Below are 19932 nucleotides of genomic sequence, written 5' to 3'. Positions count from 1 at the left end.
CAAAACTGAAGGGTTCAGGGAAGATGTGAAATGTCGACCTTGAAGCCGTGACACATAATCTACAGTAAAAGAGAGCGAACGTAAACATCTGGACATTTTACAGCTGTCAACTGCATCCAACGTGCATCTGCTACAGCGCACGGGCTTGTATCCATGGTTTGTAAAGTGATTTCTCTGCATGTTAATAGGCATCTGTAACACAAAGGCCCATTGAAAAATTGGACACGGGTTAATTTGTGTGTCCTGATGTTGCTGTCTCGTACACCAAAAGGCTGTGTGATCTTACAGTTTGGCACGGCAGCAAAGGAACAGGCTCCAAAGAGGAACACTAAAAAAGAACACTGGAAATGTGCTAACAACAGCAACAGTGCAACAAAGTAAAGCACTCACTTCAACTTTCTGTCCTTAAGCTATGGTCACAAGCTTTGAGAACATAACGGCTGCTTGTGTTTTCTCCTGTTACTGACGCCGGTGGGAACTCTTGAGTAGTGTAACACAGCGATTGCACGGCCGTAGTCTCCGTCTCAGTAATGAGACGAAGACGGTATAAAGTTACAAGTTAATGAAAGAATGTAAACATAGTTACTGTGGTGGATGCAGGCTAGTTAAAGCACACTGAGACCTGATTGGGTACAACACACGCGACTGTAGCGATGCGGTGGTGAGCTCAACGGACGCTTGAATCGCCGACAAATCGAGCTTTACTGCTCCGAAAGGTCAATTGGGGTAGTTGAGGTAGTTTGGCTGTGTACTGGGACAGGACAGACAGGAAGCAGTGTGGGGGAACTACATCTCCCAGCGTGCCCAAACGCACTCTGGGTTGCTGTTCTTGCACCTGCCGCCGTGGTGACTCAGACCCAGATAATCAGCAGGAGGATGGACAAATTGCTCAGCCACAAGCTTGAAGGCCACCAAGATATCAACATGGGTAATATGATGGTTTACTAGATCCAGCTGACACAGCAGAAAACCTGCCACTGAATGGATGAGCGTGTTTGTTGAGTCACTTTGCGAAGCAGGCCAGCTCTCGGCACAGGAAACGACAGCAGGAAAGGGGGGAATACACTTTCATCCAGACTCTATCTCCATAAAGATATTACCGGGTGAAGTCAAAAGCTTCCCCCCCCCCCCCCCGTCTCGCCTCTGCTGACAGACAGCTCAGGTTCTGCTGACTGGAGACATCCTGGGACGACTGTCGACGGCTAAGCTAGGGTTAGAGATCCACAGCTGGGAAAAGTTGGCCAGGAAGAGCAGCCTTTGTAAGAAGGCTCAGCATTGTCATGCATATTTGAGAGCGAGGGGTGAGGCAGAGATGGACTGGAGTGCGCAGAAGGCCCAGAGTCATATTTTCCATTGATATCAAAGCCATGTGGCTGGATTTCATGAAATAGCTGAGGCAGTGCACTGCATTTTGGCAGTGTTTAATAGAAGCAATGTGGATGAACGTGCTGGATATGTTCTGTGGTGATGATGCATTGTACGTAATCACGAAAAGGATGTACAGTATGTTCAGATATTAATTATATATAAGTTCCCATGACTGTTGGCCATAAATGTGATTGTTTCCTGCCATATTTTGTTAGAGTGCATGGCATCTCTAAATGAATGCATGTGATATGTGAAGTGACACAGGGATAAAGTTGCACACGGGCGACAAATCTCAGCACCCACTCGCCACGAACGCACCGCACCGGCTTACTTTTTACGGGTGTTTCCCACCCTTTTCCTGTTCCAGATTCTTGCAACTATGCCAACATGTTACAGGACCCATGTAAATATGCGCAGTGATGAGATTTTCTGCTCTGGGGACTCAGAACTGTTCATAACTAGTGAGAACCAGCAGACCTTGTAAAGAACAACAACATTACCGCGCTCCTCTGGAATGTCAACTTGGACAACACGGAACCAGAGGACGGCAGGCTCAACACAGATAGTTCAACACAAAGTCTGCTCCTCGTAATATTTTTTTCTCACTTCCATTATCATCATCATCTCAGACTCAAATATAGCTCCGAGAGGCCCGAATGTTCGGATCCCGGTGGCTGATGAGAGTGCTTTTGCTCAATCACCCTCTCTGTATTCAGTCGATGGTAATTACAGACACAAAGGGAGTAATCGTCGTTATACACAAGAGAGGTTAAAACAACAGCGACGTGTGGATGCACACAGCAGCCATTTCATTATTCCAACAGGCTTTGCGCACCATTAATCCCACACAACTATGGAGCACACATGCATGGGTTGAAAGAAGACAATGACTGAGTAGGAGCTTTAGAGCACCAGCACCTCTACTGCACATGTGTTTAGAAGTACTGTCTATTTAGTTATCCACTTTCAGTTTTAATTTCCAATACTTATTGGGCTGCGTTAACCCTCCAGTTTGTAGTAGTAGTAGTCACTTCATATATAACAAAGGCACAACATCTGTGGTGATGGAGCTTTACAAAGCATGTATTATATTTGATATAATTACAAAACGAACACTGCGATTGAAGCTGGCGCTGTTGATTCTCCCTCTGGATACTCTCACACAACCAAATAAGAGACGGCAAATGATGAAGCCCGTGCTTTGTATTTAAAGTTGCTTCTTATGCTGAGGCTACACTCCGGTGTTATTACAGCACATTACCAGTGTCATGGAAAAAGAAGTAGGTCCAAAGGAAAACCACGGAGTCGGTTCTGTTTATGTGTACGCAGACGAGCTTGTGTGCCTGCGCTTGCACCGTGTAAGTCCGGTAACATTAAACCACAATGTAAATGACTGGCGCTGCTACGCCGTGTCCTGCGACTGGAGGAGCAATCGGAGCCGTAGTGTGCACGCTTCTGCGGTGTTTGACTCATTTTGGGGCACGAGGCCCAGATGTCCGCTTTGAAAAAAAAAAACACAAAGCCTAAACAGATGAATATGGTAGAGGATGGCAAAACACATGTTGGTGCATCGTCATGAAGGGTCCTCCACCGCCTTCGGTATTCCTCCTAACGTTTGAAAACAAGGTAATCGTAGCAGGTTTGCCTGTCTTTGGGGAAATCCTCATTAGGGAAAAAGTGTTTGATGAGAGATGTCCTTATAACTGAAAAGCACAGTGTCACGTCATATGAAAGGGCGTTTCAGCGAGAGGCTTACCTTCTGGTCCACTATGGAGCACACCAGGTCCTTGACAGCGGACAGCGACAGGTCACTGGCCTCCAGGTTCACCGTCTCTCTGGTCAGTCCTATCTGCAGCAGGAAGGACACCCCGTGGAACGAGTTGGTGGGGCTGGGGATGCTGTGACCGCCGTTGGACAGCCGCGCGTACAGCGGTCCGGACGGTTGGTGCGGATGGAGAGAGTGGAGGAAGGCTCGAGGAAAGGATGGGGGAGAGGAGGCAGACATTGGGTATCTTCCAATGGCAACGCGGAGCGCTGAACTGGCGGAGGTTTCAGTGAGGGCCGGCAGAAAGAAACACAGCTGACTCGTGACAGGGGAAATCTTTGGTCCTCATCGGTGATAGTGAGTCAGCACTGTTTGTGTGTTCTTTTATCAAAGTGACATTGTTTCTCATAAATTAAGAGGGTCCGCCCGCCTGAGCTTACACAACACACACTCATTCACGAGACGCGGGCAGGTGATGGAGGAAAACGTCTGTGAAGACTCGGCAGACGTCTGCAGTAAAGTCACTGCAGCGAGCTTCATATCCTGGAGTGGCGCTCCTTCTCCTTACTGAAGTCAGTAATCCACTCTGACCACAGGAAGCCTGTCACCGCAAACATACACACAGAGACAAAAACACACACAGTGCTATTTTTACAATGAAAAAGAAGCAGTCACCTATATCTGAAAGAAACAGCAGAGACAGTGAAGGACTGGGGCACATTAGGAGCTCTCATACTGCTGAGTCTTAGGGCAGCCCGGCTGTATGAATGAGACGGCTACTTTTCTTCCCTTTGTGAACACTCTTGGGTTGAATTCATGTAGGAAAACAGGTTTTAAGCCCATCTGCCTTTTCAATTTACACACAAATAGTCAGCCGGGCTTGTCCTTTTCTTTTCTTTTTTTTTAATTAAGAACCCAAAAAATCTTCATCAATATTTGCCTTTGCTAGAATGAATTCTTAAAACTTAAAATTGTTACTTCTCATAGAGTATCTCTTAGATGATCACTCGTGCTGTGTGTTGCTGTTGCCTTGCATTGTGTTGGTTAAAGGAGCTTGCCAGGGTTATCTTTAAGCTCCCGCTGCCATCATGTAAATGCACCGCGCTCGAGGGGCGACAGCTTCAACTTGTGTTCGCAACAGCAGTCGTTTTCACTTTGCTATCGACGTTTGGAAAACTTAACAAAACCATTACAACAACGGGCCGTTATGCTCGTGCGCAAAACGGTAAAAAATAAACAAAACACCCACAACAACATCAAAACACGTAGCCCAAAAGACGCGTAAAAGTTGATAAAGCGTATCATGTCGGTGTTTACAAGAATTCAAACTCCGCAAACATCTGGAACCCGGGCTTCCTAACATCTGCACCCCTCCCACTTTCGATAGGCTCGCTGGCAGAGCACAACCCGAGTCTACAATGCCAGCAAAACAAGTTATACAAGACCTGGATTCACACATTCAGAGGACTTTGTTGCAGTTGTACGTGTCGTCTACGCGCAAAAAGCCCCTTCACAGCCAAACGTCGCCTTAAATGCATCTGAAATGATACTTTACCTTCACAGTCAGCGAAGGGCGCTTTTCTTTCCATTGTGAGTTTACTGAAGACACTTTGTAACTCCATCAACTGAGGAAAGCGGAGTCCGAAGTTTGAAATGCTGCACTTTGTGGAAGTCGCACACAGAAGCGCAGCGTCGCAGCTCAACGTTTCATGGAACGAATGCCGACATAAGTTGTACACACAGGCGCGCGCAGGCTGACCGAGTCGTCCATTTATTCTTCTCTTATCTTTTATTCCAGATTTGTAAATTCGTGCGCATCTTATTATCCTTCCAGCTGTGTCTACTCCCCCCTGCTCGACGAGAAGAAAAAAAAAAAAAGGAGCAGCGACCGTCGCCGGGGGATGGAGTCTTTTTATTATCTCCGCATAACTGACTTTCCATGTGTGGGGAGGAAAACTTGAACTACAGTCCCTGTGAAGCAATGGCGCCTCCGATGGAGCTCAAACCAATGCGCATGTGCCTTTTCTTTTCCGTTATTTCAACTTGGCCATGCCAAGAGAAAACAAAACGGTATTCTACACGACCCGAATCGGTTTGTAATGAAGTTTCAAAATTGGGGTCCAGGAGCCCTCAGGTGCTATTGAGAGGGTTCATATGTGTCCCCAGCAAAATGAGGAATGGGCTGATTTCACTTTACTTTAATAAATGAACAAAGAAAGTTAAAGTATCTAATGTGTTCTCTCTCAAAAGCTGTAAACTAGCAGAGGTTTAAAGGGAAAATAGGGGTAAGTAGGTATGTGTGCTTCAGGGCCCTGAAATGTAAAGTGTAGGTTTAATTTCTTCGTTAAGCTATCTGTTCAATTAACTATTAGGCCTCGAATATGAAGAATTTACAGAAAAAAACAGGAAGAGGGATTCGATTTTGCAAGGATGTCTATGTGCTATCTAACTGCCAGCTCATGTCTTCGATGCACTGATCGACACAGTAGATTACACAACACATTTTAGGAACTGGTCCATTGTTACACTCTCTCTATGTGAGATTTTGCTATTCAGTATTGACATTGAAGCCAATCCACCTGACAGCACACAGTTCAGTGCACATACAAATAAGAAAACAACTGAACAATGGTGGAAAAAACGAGTTTATTAACAAAAGAAATACATGTAAAATGGATTAATACTGTGGAAATGTGGGGTCTACTCTCTTTGCCCAAGCCATGAGGCCTCCGCAGATGTCTTTCACTGAAACGCCGTCCACTTCTGATCCACTCATCTTCTCCACAACCTGCACCGCCTTCTGAGAGTCGTTCCCCAGCTTACAGATCACATACACTGGAGGAATCGGCAGAGAGAGAACACCGAGAGATTAGTTCGGTGACACCAGTGGATCCTAAACGCGTAAAATGCGTCCGATTCAAATCACTATTTCACATGACAGCACAAAGAAACATCTAAAAAAGGGACAAAATGCTGCACAAGAGTTTGAATGGTACACATAATAAAGAATTTTAAAGAAAAGGTAAATGGTTCCGAACACAAACTGACCGTATAACAAACCAAAACTGTATTAAATGCTGTGCTAAAACTCCACAAGGCTAAATTTAGCTCATTGATAAAGAAAGCTCAACACAGTGAATAGCCAGAACGTCACCAAAATAACATTTTGAATATATTAATTTCTCTTAAGGCGGGCCAGCTGCTTGGGCTGACCGTACTTGTTTTGGAAAAGGGGTCACCTAGCAACCCCATTACAACCTGCTACTAGCTGTCCAAAGTAAGCCCGGCAGTATGAGACCACACGGCGGCCTGTGAATATGCACAAGTTGGCTCTACGTGCCTGTCCATTTCAAAACGGCATGTGGGTTCTGACGTGTTTACCTGGAGGCCGGCAGTCACCCTCCATCTGCCGTTTCAACCGGCTGATTCTCTCCTGGAGTAATTGGATATGTTCGCTCTTCCTCTCCTCTAAACTGGAGAGGGGAATGTCTGGCAACAGTGTAAGGAGAACAATCACACAGAGATTGGACATGGGAGATGGATTGTGCGCCTCGGGTCTCTTAAAAAAAGGATACTGAGGGAGAAAGGTAAGTGGCATATGTCCACCTCCACAAGAGGGCGCACATCCAACAAGAGATGGGGCTCTGCGTTGTCCAGTATCGATTTATAATCCTGGAAGCGCATCAAAGCAAAACCTTAGTGCGCAAATAACTTCTTCATTAGAGAGAGGTGGAGCTTCTTCTTTCGGGTAAAAGACATTGATTAACATCTATAAAACAGGATAACCACAATTATTCTCTGCAAAATGTTGAAATGTTGCCTGGATTTGGTTTCGTGGAGTGACGTGAACATTTTAACTGCTTTTCCTTAAATCAAAAGGAAACAAAATTGTTGTTTTTTGTTCTTACTGGAGCCCCTTGCACAATCTCGATTACAGCCCAATCAATCATGATCCCAATCTCTGAGGCTAATGACTCCGCGGGTTTGAGAAAGCACCAATTCTCCAGAAAACAGACGCAACCCACTACCGCTGCTCTCTCCACCAACTAGTACACGTTATTATTTCCCGTAGAAAATCTACAGGCACATTTTAAGTCATTTCCCATTCGGGGCTGGGTCAGCGCTTAGATGTAATCAGTTCATGAACACGCAAGAAAACTGTGGAGAGAAAATTGTGGGGCAATCATACAATAAACGGCACTAAATGCCAGGAGTCACACAACGGCCAACTGCTCCGGACGATATATATATGCTCTACCTGCACCGTGATCCTCTGGTCTCTGGAAAGGAGGTTGAGTTTGCGGCACTGAAACACAATAAGAGCGGTTCTCCTATGATTACAGAATACTGACATGTACTGTGTCTTATTAAATGGCAAGATCCAGTTGATGTCTGTGAAAATGAGCTTGCAGGACCTCTCTCATGATGACCAACCTTATCTGTGGCAGCAGACCCGCAGAAAGCCTCATAGTCCACCAGCTGGGTCACACTGGGCTTCTCTCCGCACACTGCACAGCTGGCCTGCTTGGGCCGCAGCTTGATGGACCGGAATCTGGCGTCTTGAGCGTCAAACATCACCAGCTGCTGGCCGCAGGAAGCTGGCGCGCCCGGGGGGGTCAAGGAAAAAAAAACGGCAACAATGTGAAAAAACCGTCAGCGTCTGCGCTGCTTGAACCAGAGAATCGGCTTGCCACGCGTCTCCCTATTTTGCTGTGTGAGCACAGCACCATGGCAACGTTCGGGGAAGGTTCGGTAGGAAGACGGCGCGGCACTTCCCCGGCTGACGCATTATAGAGGGCCAGGTGTTAGCACGGGTGTCACAATGCAAGCCGGAGGGCAGGATAGCACAAGTCTACTCTCTGACGCAAGTCTTTACCACAGCAGCTTCAAAGGAGTTCTCATAGAAATAGGCAGATGAAGAGTCAGCAGAGTCTGTTTTTGCTATATTTTTTTTTTTACACAAAACACCTGTCCCATGCCCAACTTTGCTACAATGCTTTCACAGTTCTTTGTTCATCCAGATGACTGGAAAACTCTCATGTAAAGCAACAGAATGTCCAAGCAGGGCACTCCGTGTAACGTGGGAGTTCACAATGGAAAAAGCCAAAGGATACAGCCTTGTCCAGAGGCAATCTTGAGGACTTCCAAAGCTTGGAAGCAGCCCATTATCCCAGGAACTTAAAGAGAAAAGTGGAAAGTTTTACTAACAACTACCATTTACACGGACTGAACTCTGTACAAAGTCAAGGGCTCCCCGGGGCAAGTGAGGGGACGAGACTCACCCACTCCTAACACCCCTCCGTCGGAACAGTTGGTCACCGTCTCTGGGGGGGGGGGAACCGGGTACAGACATCTGTAGCAGGGGCCTCCGTGGTAGTTGTATACTGTCATCTACACAAACACACACAGAGCAAGAGGGCTTGATAAAGTATCATTACAAAATGTAGAGGAGCTGATGGGACTCGTGCCTCTCCGCCTTACCTGTCCCTCCATTCTCAGAGCGCCCGCCGACACCAGAGGCTTGCCGCCGAGCACGCAGGCGTCATTCACCAGGTAGCGAGTGGGGACGTTGTCCGAACAATCCGCCACAATGTCATACATGAGGTCAGCGAAGTCAAGGGGTCATCAAGGACGCAGTTCGTATCACCGGTTAGTCCCGTGTACGCATTTCACCACCTGAGTATGTGAAGTACTTACTCGTGCTGTCACAGCTGAGCGACTTGTTTCATGACAAAGCATAAGCAGGTCTGATGCAAGGTTGAGGATACTGTCGGATGAGTTGCAAGGCGTTCTCCGGCGAGAGCTTCAGGTGGTAGGGAAGGCACTCTACTGTTGAGTTCAACCTGTAAGGTCACGTACAAAAATATGAATTCGACACGAGACAGGGAAATGGCGTAGACAGAGAAATGGCGCCCTCATGTGGTCACGGCTCCACGGTGTGCGCGCTGACCACAGTGGGCCCACTGTGAGGTGGTGTCTCTAAAATAACATGTTTACACAATATTTGCAGACCGGGGAGAAAATACACAACCAAATATAACCTGTGGCGAGACTGGAGAGCGCCAGCATGCATTGCACTGCAACTAAATGGTCACAAAACACATAGAAGCACACCACTTATCGTAGTTAGAGAACATTTACTAATAATATCACAATACTAGCGCCTCTGTTTCAGGTCGGTTGGTGCAGTTTGGGCACCAGTGTGTGCAGGACTACATTTCTCAATCAGTACCGTTTAACTGCATTGGCAGCAGACAGAGCCTTTGCTTGGTTCTGGTTCTCCTCCCCGTGAAGCACCTGTCTGTGCAGGTTACTGAGCTCCACCTCGTCATAGTCCAGCAGGCCCAGGCGCCCTGCAGTCAGGCAGAAAGTCTTTAGAATGAATGTCAATACCATACAAGGGTGGGTACAAATTTAACAAAGTGTGCCTTCGGAAAACTTGACTGGAACTGTTTTTTTATCTATAGTTGGTTGTTGCCTTTTCTCAAATGTTGTACCTGCTTTCCTTCAGTTTTCTGGTTTTCCCTAGTTGACTATGCAGCCAAAGTTTGGTTGAAATTCCACCCGAGGCAACAGGCAGGCAGACAAAATAAGTAGGTCTTAAGCTGTGAATATACTCTTGGCTCTTTACACAAGTTTTCCCAGTGCACCTGATTGTAATCATTAAACAGCACAAAAATAGGTGGTGTGATGCATTTATTTTAGGAGTGGAAATGAATAATTACGGACCGAAAACCTTTCCCCCCGCAGGTACATTTATTGAGCTTAACAGCCAGAGGGGAGGTGAGCCAGATTGCTAAATTTAGACCCTGCCTTAGAGGAAAATGACCCTGTTGATAGCTCAACAATTACTCACGCACCACACAGCCCATTTATTCTCAAGGTTAATGGTTTGATTTCTTTGGCGCCGGGTCATGCTGAGCATTTATCAAGTGGGACGACCTACCGATGCCTGCTGCGGCGAGATACTGTGCCAGGGGGCAGCCCAGTCCTCCGCAGCCCACGATCAGCACCGAGGTCTTGGATAAATTCAGCTGACCTGTGGACAATCAGAATTCACTTTGTTGGGTTCGGTCACGCCGTTAAATCTCACTCGACCGAACGCTTTACTGTGCTGCGTATCAGAATAACACTGCTTGTAGCCATTCGTACCTTGTACGCCCAGCTCAGGCAGAAGGAGCTGTCTGCTGTACCGCATGATGTCCTCATTGCTGAGGGCTGCTTTGGCTTTCAGGGGGGTTAGGGGTGTCACTTTCTCATGCAGCTCCAGTACTGAGGCCGGGCTCTTATATCACACACCGGGGGGAGGAATCACAACACAAGATATAAGAAACAAGTTTAAACAGAAGCTTTGAGCCATGTGGCATCGCAGCCCCAAGCAGCCTGCCTCTATAATATCATGAGCTACATTTATATCTCTCTTTACATACGCACACAGCCCATATGTCCGACATAAGGCGCTATTTGGGGGGGGGAAAGCTCTTCATATGCAGGAATTAAGTGGCTTACAGCGTGCTTATTTATGTCTTATTTAGCATTCGAGACTAAATGAGTTAAGTGGGCTTTATCTCTTTTGGGAATTTCCAAATGTATTTGGGACTTTTTAAAACTTTCCGTCTCCCGTCTGTGATAAGTAGGCATGTGTTTCTGCAGGTCTTTGTAAAATCAAAGGCATCTGAATGTATTACTATAGCAATGCATTCTAGGATCAAACTTTCAGCAGTTAATGTGTATTTCATGCAATGTTAATGAGTTATTCACGTGGACATTGTGTTATCACTCCCTGTAGTTTGATAATTGGGCATATTGTCCCTAGATATGATCAATTACCCAATGTGTCATTTTTTCCTCACGTGCATCACAATTAGGACCACCAGGTTCACCAGCTAGCTAACAAGCTAGTTAGCTGTCTATCAAGTGTGCAGGTTCATTTTAAGAAAGGAGTAATGTATGTAATGTAACGTAATGCAAGTTCCATGTCCGATTATAAACAATGTTTGCTATTGCTATGTAGACGAGGTACAGCAATGCTATATCGCTACACCAGGAATGCTAAACTGCTAGCCAAAGGCAAATAGATTATAAAAAGACATTTATATCGTAACAGAATAAACTACAGTACCTTTTCCACTCGGGCCAGTTTAATCTTCAGAGCAGCGATCTCTTTCTCTTTCTCCTCGAGCTGAGCCTTCAAGCAGCGCACCTCGTCAGACATGTCTGCGGGCAACACGCGCAGTTGTAATATATATATATATATATAATATGTATATCAAGAGATATTTCACAACTCTGATTTAGCTACGATCTAACGGTGTGATGGGAGCATGTTGACATGTTGAGCGCACGGCAGAGACTTCCGGGTTAACCACGTGACAATGAACCACGTGGCAGGTGACGTGCGAAGCGCAGGTCTTACCCTCACAAAACTAATAGGCTACTAAATCCAAATAAAACAACAAGTAAACAAATATGTAATGCTTTTTAGTTCTTAGAAAAATAAAATTAAAGTGATTGCGCTCCATTAAATTGCTCGTGTACAGCACGAATATCCAAGCAAAGCGCGATTTCCTATATAATTATGTAGCCTATCTGCAAGAATATCTTAATATACTATACTTTACGTTTTTTGCTTTGCTTTTTCTGTATAAAGCCCGCATTCAAACGTTAAATACAAAAACTAATGGGTCCAGTGAAATTGTATTGGGACTTTGGCATGCTGTAAATGTGTTGATCTGTTGTTAAAAATGAAATTATCAAAGGAAAAAGGGGTCCGTGTGTCATACTCATGAGATTCTGGGAGTGGACGAAGCACACACACACACACACACACACAGGCGTTAACAGTGCAGTGACGCGCTGTGGTTCAGAGAGCCTCGGGTCCTCCCTCCTGCTTTTCACATGATCTGTAATCTCTCACAGAGGAGAGACACAGGAATGTGGAGAGCAGCGACAACAACGATGACCGAGCGAAGCCACGGTCCCTCCAAGATGCGTTTATTTTACACCGTGACCATCTGGGTGACATTCGTCCACTGCACCGCTGGAATCCCCTGGACACAAGAAAAGGTAAAAAAAAATTGAGAGGATATGTTCTAGTTATAATGTCCCAACATGTAGTCAGGCAATCATAGTTGTACATAGACGCTCAGTAAAACATTCTCCAACAATAAAATCCTTTTAGAAATCTTGCCACATGCAGCTTTTCCTCAATGGTATTGCCATGTCACCTATTTAGACAAGGCTCAAATTAATGCTTTCAATTATCGATTGGGTGTCATTATCATCTTTACTTTATTTTGTGTAACTTGAATGCATTAGAACCCAATTAAACAAATTGGTTTTTTTTAGAAAAGTGTTGGATTTCTATCAAAAATGACTCAACTCCAATTTTGTTTGTATAGTGTCTCTGTCTGCGTGTGCAAATGTTTCCTTTCAAAGTGTCAATCTCCCAGTAGTTAGACTGTTCATTATGAGAGAGGGAAAACTACAAGTTCCCAAATACAGTTGTGATATGCATCGTGTATTTATTCATGATATTCCAGCAGCCCTCTGCACTGTTTGCCAGCTCTGTTGTGTAATTCCCCTGAGACGCACCTGGGTATGCCTGGCCATTCATGCTCCTCATTTATGTTCTTCTTCTCCTCTCCTTTTCGCCTAGTTGCTATGGCAGCACGGTCATCATCATTGATCCTCCAATTGCAGGTCTTGGTATTTATAGACCTTAAGTGGACCCCTTTTAACCCTCTCTGAACCCAGTGAGCCCTAGTGCTTCGGTTGACTATATACAGTCTGTGTGACCGCGTAATTACACATTTTGCACTGGATGCCACTCTGTAATTACAGCCGGTCAGTATGGGCCCAACGCATGAACATGTTTTGTAAGTGAATGTTGTATGCTTCAATTGTTGTGAACAGAGTTAAGGAATGCGGCCTCCCCTATTGTCTGAGAGAGTACAATGAAACCAAATTAGGAGGAAAAACAAATGTCTACTGTGATTTCCCATAAAAATCTAAAGACTTACTTTGCATGTCAAACAAAACATGACAACATTCAGGTTCTCAGATGGTTTATCTTCGGGTTTTGGAAAGTCAGTCGGACAAAACAAGCAATTTGAAGACGTCACCTTGGACCCTGTGATGGACATTTTTCAATATTTCACAACTAAACGATTGACAAAATATAAAAAGAAATCAGCAAAATCATTCAACGTCGTTTAAATAATTCAGTCAGTATGGTTTCGACAACCCCAATATATCACATTGCCCAACAAGGACTAACCAAAGGGCAGAACACACAAACAGGCTTTGACTGTGCTCCGATGTTCTTCATCAGCTCTCTGTCCTCTCACTCAGTTCAGTTTGTTACCAGGACAACCACGGTGCTCAGCAGGTGAACTTTGAGACCAAACGGGAAAAAAGAGACATGGGATCGAAGAATCAATATGTTTTTCCGATGGCTGTAATTTAGCACCCATTGAACCCTAAACCAAATCCGTATTGCATTCCTTATATTACACAAACTGCTTTTTTCTTTTTTCTTAGAGCAAGGGAGAGCATGTTAACAAACACCTTTTACTTGTATGCCTCTTCATTCAATAGATCCCTGCTTTTCTGAAGTAGCCCCTGTGTGTTCTTGAAGAAAATCAATGTCTATTCACACTGGTCTAATTGGCCCATGTGCCTCGCTCTGAGGAGGTGTTAATGTGACAATCTCAAAGATCTCCGTTTTGTTCTCTTTGGAGGCACTTTTGTCGATGAGCGGTAATTGCCGGTGTGTTTTTGGATCTCACTTCGCAGAGTTCTAAACCACAGCGTCGGGAATTCCTTTATTTGCAAGCTCTTACATCAGGGGGCCTTTTGCGCAATCGCCACTGTGTGTACATCATTCAGCAACAGATAGTAGCCTAACGGACAAAAATCTTCGAGATTGTTACTTTAACATGTATGGCATTGTGATGTAGGTGACTAAAAGAAATCCCTCTTGCGTTGGATTTTCAAATACTGTAATGAAACAAATCCACTGTTGGCAGTAGGGAGTGGTTTCCAGTAACACAAGAGAGTGTTGTGACACACTTAAATCAATTAATCTGTATGCTGTGTCATCCACATTGCTGCTCGATGCAATGCATCACAGAAAGACTTCCCTATTCCTATGCAAGGAAGTCGTTGATCTGAAACTGTGGCGTGGCAGACACTGACTGACAATAGGAGAATATTCTCTGCTCCATGTGCAACTGTACATCACAATCTGATCTTTCTGGACACACTCAATTCCTTCCTAAATATTCATTGGACCCGATGCTATTTCTCATCCATTTTGTGTTATCTCGATTGTTTCCTCTGGCTCCGCTCAGCTTCATCACCGAGCTGTCACTCTGACACAAGAGGAGATCAGCACCGCCCTGTCCCACACTGACCTGGAGCAGATGTGGCAGAGGGACCTGAGGCCGCTGCTGGTCACCAGGTACCCAGGCTCTTCAGGCAGCCAGGCCGTGCAGGAGGTGAGCTTATAGTTCTTGCAGAATAACATATCAATGGATGGATCAGTTTCAAATCCAGAAACACTTGTACAGAAAACATGTAACACACATACTTGACTATAAATGGAAAGAAAAATGTAAAAAGTGTTACTTTTTCCCTCTCGGAAGACATTATTTTATCCGCAACGTCATGGCAGCTACAGGCATAGATGCACTGGTTTACACTTGTGAATGAGTCCTCCACGTTTCATGCCCGAATATGATGTAGCAGTAGAAAAGACAAGCAATTTCTAAATTGGAAAACCTATTGCCACAGATAATCAGTAAGGCAGGCTGAATGCTCTTTACAAGTCATATCTTTGTGTGTTCACAGCATATCAAAACCACCCTCGGTTCCCTCGGAGCAGGCTGGGAGGTGACGGAGGATAAGTTTGTGTCACAAACACCCTACGGCCAACTGCCCTTCACCAACATAGTTGCCACCCTCAACTCGACAGCCACTCGCCGCCTGGTCCTGGCCTGCCACTACGACTCCAAGTACTACCCACCGCAATGGCACGGGAGGGAGTTCCAAGGCGCCACGGATTCTGCCGTTCCCTGTGCCATGATGTTGGAGCTGGCGCGAGCCCTGGATGAAGAACTGAAAGCTCAGAAGGTGGTGGGCCTAGCATGTGACTTAAAGCTGCAATATACTATAAGTTAAAGGGTATACTACTGGTCCATCTGTCTGTCTGTGACTCTATGGGTAGATGCCTCAGCCCCTCCTGTGTGCGCTCAATAGGCTTTTCATTTGAGGGGGTGTATTTGTTTTTTTGTGGTTGTGGCCACCACTGACTCGAGATGTGGCTGTGAATCACAGGGGAGTCATACAACAACAACATCATTGACATTAAGCTCCGGAAGAAAACAAGGCCAAACGTGTTGCAGGCAGTTCCAGGAACCGGTTAAACATCTTTAAAAAACTAGTCACGATATTACAGTTTAATTTTTTTCATGTCATTTCCTAAAACAGCTGGGCAATGTCAATGCTGCATTTGTTAGGGACTATTTTCAGCTCCCGATTAAGGAACATCTTAGCTACACAGAAAACACTTGTTTTCAATTCATTGCTGGTTATTTTTTGTGGTTTGTTCACAATAACGAAGATGTTGAATTTTCCCAGTTTACCTCTTATGCATTTTCATTTAGTCAGTCAATAAGAGGTTGATGATTTTGCTAAATGTTAGAAAAAAACTTTCAACTTCATTATAATTTATTGACACCCAACAAAACCTCTGCTCAAACACAACGCCAGAGGCAACAGCAGCATCTGAAGTACAAAAGCTAAAACTATTTGTTCTGTTTCATGGAAAAACAAAACAATATTTGATCGCCCCACAAACCAGTGATTCATGAGGACACACGTTAGTATTCATGCAGCTTGCTCCTCTGCCCTTTTCCCGTTCCACAGTTAAGCTCAGGCCCCTGTCTGTCGGGCGGACAGTGACAGGTCCTGTGACAGGGAGAGACCGCTCGAGAGACATGCTTATCAGACTCAGCTGTCCGTCACAAAGGTCACGGTGGGAATAGGAATCCCAATGGAATACAAATACATTAGGTGCCACGGAGGCGAAGTCCTCATTAATATCACAGCTGATTAATGACCACTTACTGTTCCAGAAACATATTTTTGGGGGTGTTACAACAATTTAAAAGGAATATTTCACATAAAAACTGCCAAAGAAAACCTCAGGCAGTTTTTGTCAACACCACTAGGGGGCAGCAGAACTCTGCGAATGCCTTGACCGTCTTCTCTTCACCTCCCATGCAGAGCACTACTCCTGACCTCACCCTGCAGTTGCTCTTCTTTGATGGAGAGGAGGCTCTTTTCCAGTGGACCGCCACAGACTCCCTTTATGGCTCTCGCCACCTGGCCCAGCAGATGGAGACCCTCCCACATCCCGCCGGAGCCACGGACACAAACCAACTGCACGCCATGGTACACCCCAGTTCTCTGCTCCCACTTTATTTACTGTAATCACACTCAAGATCATACCGTTGTTAGTGCACATTATTTTCAGTACAATCTGTTTAGTCCCTATCTCCTCTTCCTCCCACAGCCCACACAGACACCTCAACCAGGGAGGCGCATGTCTTCAATAGTTTTGTATTTCCGGGAAAATCACAAATCACAAAGACACCCATTTTATCATCTGGGAGGCTTGGGTGTCATGATATCAAACATCATTTATTATACAGTCTATGATAACAGCACGTCACTTTAATTGGTTTAAATGTTTTCTGTATCCCAACCACGGAGAGATAGTGAGACTGACTATCTATGTAGACATTCCTGTGTGGACAGACAGATAAAACAGACAGTATCTTAAAGAACCTAGGGTGTGTGTGTGTGTGTGTGTGTGTGTGTGTGTGTGTGTGTGTGTGTGTGTGTGTGTGTGCGTGCGTGTGTGTGTGTGAATGCATGTAGACAGACAGTCAGGTGTGATTTTTGTGTCCTACAGAGATAGCACGGAGCATTTATGTCAGTGTGTTGCACCACCGCACCTCTAAGCAGGGGCTCTGAGGTTTGATCATTATGGGACCTGGCGTCTTGTCTTTGCTTATCTTCGGGATGTGTAGAGGGACAGAGCTCACCGACATCGTTTCTTCTCCTCCTAGGATCTGTTCGTGTTGTTGGACCTGATCGGGGGCCCCGACCCACGCTTCTACAACCAGTTCCCCAGCACGGTGCACTGGCTCTCCAGACTGCAGAGCATTGGTGAATAATCAAATGTTTTTACTACTGCTGTACAACACCATGTAGGTCTGTTGACTTTGGTTAATAAACACAACTCACTTGGATGAATAGTCATTAATACTTTAGCCATATTGCAGACTGTCATCATCGTATTGAGACCAATGTTGCAACTGGTGACACTCAAATTGTCGGACATCTGTCACACTGTATCTTTTACTTATTTGCAACTATTGTGCTGTCATGACTGCACTGTGGAGATGATATCTTTTTTGGTTTATCTAGATTGTAGCTCAAATTGCTAACAGTCCCTGAAGAAATGTTTACTCTTTGTCCTCCCTCTTACAACTACAGAGACGCGTTTACACTCCACGAACCAGCTTGTGGATCATCCTAACAACGTGCAATACTTCTGGCCCAATCAACCTGTTGGCCACGTACAAGATGATCATATACCATTCCTAAACAGAGGTATACCCACCGAGTAACACAACTACCGCAGATATGATTACATATGTTGTGTAGCTGTGTTGGCTGATCCTCATCCTGTGCCTCCTCTGTCAGGTGTACCCATCCTCCACCTCATCCCCTCCCCATTCCCGTCCGTGTGGCACACGTTTGATGACAACGAGCAGAACCTGGATCGCTCCACCATTCAGAACCTCAACAAGATCATGCAGGTTTTTGTTCTGGAGTACCTCAACGCCAGACCCGCCGCCATCCCTTCAAACCCACAGAATGCCCCATAAAAAAATTCCAATTCGACAACTTTCTTTCTTTCGATGTTTCACTGTAGTAAAGATCTTCAGCTGTTGTTCTACAGACTGAAAGAATAGACTGTATTTAATGCTGTTTAAACACCAACAAAATGTAGTTCTTGACAATTAAGATGTGAGGTTGAGACTCAACTCTGCACATCAAATGGGTGCAGCTGCAGAAAACATTTTACATAGAGAATATGTAAAATTTGTTGAAACATATTTTTGCCAATGTACTTCTATGGGCGAAATGAAATGTCTTTTCTTCCTAAATGGGTTCATAAAAGACTTCAAGACTCTGAAGCTTAATCATCCCTTCAAGTCGAGTCCCCAGCAACAAGATCGGCACACAGGGTCTTCTGTGTGTGTGTTTTTTTGACCACACTGCTCTCTTTATATCAGCCTGAAATGCTCCTTTACACTGTGATGAGGCACCTTAGTGTCAATGCTGATGTCTAGGATCTGGTGCCCCGAAAAGAGGAGGAAAACGAGCAGTGTTTTCCTTTCCAAAAAACAGGAAAATAATAATTGTGAGCAGTTAAAATGCTATGACTCCCTTCATGTTTTTCCACTTTAATTTACCTGGCAACATTGAAGTGTATGAATGCATTGCAAGTCCAAAATCTGTAAAAGTTTCATTATGAATTGCAACTGTAACCTCAAAAAAAACAACTTGCTTATAGTCATGTAATAACATCCAGAGTCTCTGATCTGTCATGTTGTGTGATGAATATATAAAATGTGACAACCCACACTATGCTACCAAAACACATGAAGCGGAGTATATGGCGACACTCATGAAATGGTGACATTTAGCTTCAGGGTACGGGACGTTTCCTCTCCTGCAGTGAATCTGTTCAGAGCAAACCTCTCAGTGGCAGGAAGTGGGTTCATTTGTATTCTCTCTTCTACATCTTTAGCCCTTCATATCCTGTCATCTTAGATAGTGAAGTGGATAGCTTCCTGTGCGGATGTTTTTGTTTATGTGGCATTATTAGCCGCATCTTTAATGTAGATCCCAGAATAATATACACTGCCAAAACTGAACTTCCTTTATTTTGAGGGTGAAATAAATGTTGACACAGAATACAAGCGAGATCATGCCGAGTTTGCTTATCTTCACCAGTCTTTGTTTCACTGTTTTTGGGCGCTGTGAATAACGAAGTTGCTCTGATGCGTGGTCGTTGTGATTCTCTAAACTGACCTTTTGCATGAGGAAGTTTGAACTATTTCTGTATTTCTAACCTAACACAACTATAGGGTTACCAATACCGACCTTCCAGTTTCCCAGTTGCCATCTCCTCCTCATCCGACCAAACACCCCTTTCCATCCCTCCGCCTCACCTCCACAACAATCCCATGATTCACTTAATCCTATCAGGGAGGACCTCCCCTGAATTCCACACCACCCAGATCCCCTGCAATGCAGCCCACTCCCATGAGAACTGATCGTGGATCTGAGTCTCCCGTTTGCTGCAGTCAGAAATGTTTGTGATGCCTGGCAACAGTGTACACAAACATACTGTAAATCTTGCCTTGAAGGAGATTAAAAGTATAAGAGCTTCAAATGGCATTAGTCACCAAAAACTGCAATTTGTTGTATAGTTTTCAGCCAAACTCTAGAAAACTGTGTTTAAACTCTTTCTCGTAAACAGTGGTAAAACTTGAGTGACATGCTGTGCTTTAATAGAGATATCTTTGCTTCTTTTTTGTCTTATAATGTGCTAATCAGGCTCACCCTCCCTTCTTTCATGTTTGGTTTTCTATAAAAGCTTACCTCGGGCATTCTACCTGTCAGTCGTCACCTAAATTACCTTGGTTAACCTA

General features: G+C 44.8%; 3 protein-coding genes across 3 annotated transcripts in view; 1 reads left to right on the top strand and 2 right to left on the bottom strand.

Moving 5' to 3' along the window:
• prkd3 (protein kinase D3) overlaps positions 1-3226 on the bottom strand; it is a 33006-nt gene extending 29780 nt beyond the window's left edge. The window contains exon 1 of the mRNA XM_079175406.1: positions 3125-3226. The gene's annotated coding sequence lies outside the window, so the exon portion shown is untranslated. The remainder of the gene's footprint in view (positions 1-3124) is intronic.
• Positions 3227-5766: 2540 nt separating this feature from the next.
• On the bottom strand, positions 5767-11462 carry mocs3 (molybdenum cofactor synthesis 3). Its single transcript, XM_079174257.1, has 13 exons — positions 11256-11462; positions 10286-10418; positions 10080-10172; positions 9366-9486; positions 8902-8976; positions 8615-8732; positions 8416-8524; positions 8248-8310; positions 7568-7731; positions 7392-7439; positions 6709-6805; positions 6515-6622; positions 5767-5968 (listed from the first exon to the last, which is right to left on the bottom strand). Exons 1-13 carry the CDS (start codon positions 11346-11348, stop codon positions 5811-5813), a joined length of 1380 nt encoding a protein of 459 aa, XP_079030383.1. The 5' UTR covers positions 11349-11462; the 3' UTR covers positions 5767-5810.
• Positions 11463-12031: 569 nt separating this feature from the next.
• qpct (glutaminyl-peptide cyclotransferase) lies at positions 12032-19137 on the top strand (the record flags this gene model as incomplete). Its single annotated transcript, XM_079175235.1, has 7 exons — positions 12032-12199; positions 14488-14634; positions 14987-15268; positions 16424-16591; positions 17272-17371; positions 17702-17818; positions 17912-19137. 7 exons carry the CDS (start codon positions 12032-12034, stop codon positions 18094-18096), a joined length of 1167 nt encoding a protein of 388 aa, XP_079031361.1. The 3' UTR covers positions 18097-19137.
• Positions 19138-19932: the final 795 nt, after the last annotated feature.

Source organism: Pholis gunnellus, assembly GCF_910591455.1.
Source record: "Pholis gunnellus genome assembly, chromosome: 15".
Lineage (NCBI taxonomy): Eukaryota > Metazoa > Chordata > Actinopteri > Perciformes > Pholidae > Pholis > Pholis gunnellus.
This window is presented reverse-complemented; position numbering and strand designations above follow the sequence as displayed.

What these genes read in the sequence shown, in the direction of transcription:
- mocs3 (XM_079174257.1), bottom strand. Translation starts at nt 11,348, where the DNA reads ATGTCTGACGAGGTGCGCTGCTTGAAGGCTCAGCTCGAGGAGAAAGAG. An exon ending in GGTCTGCTGCCACAGATAAG is followed by an intron (nt 7,440 to 7,567) that starts GTTGGTCATCAT and finishes ATTGTGTTTCAG; the next exon opens with TGCCGCAAACTCAACCTCCT. An exon ending in ACCAGAGGATCACGGTGCAG is followed by an intron (nt 6,806 to 7,391) that starts GTAGAGCATATA and finishes ATGCGCTTCCAG; the next exon opens with GATTATAAATCGATACTGGA.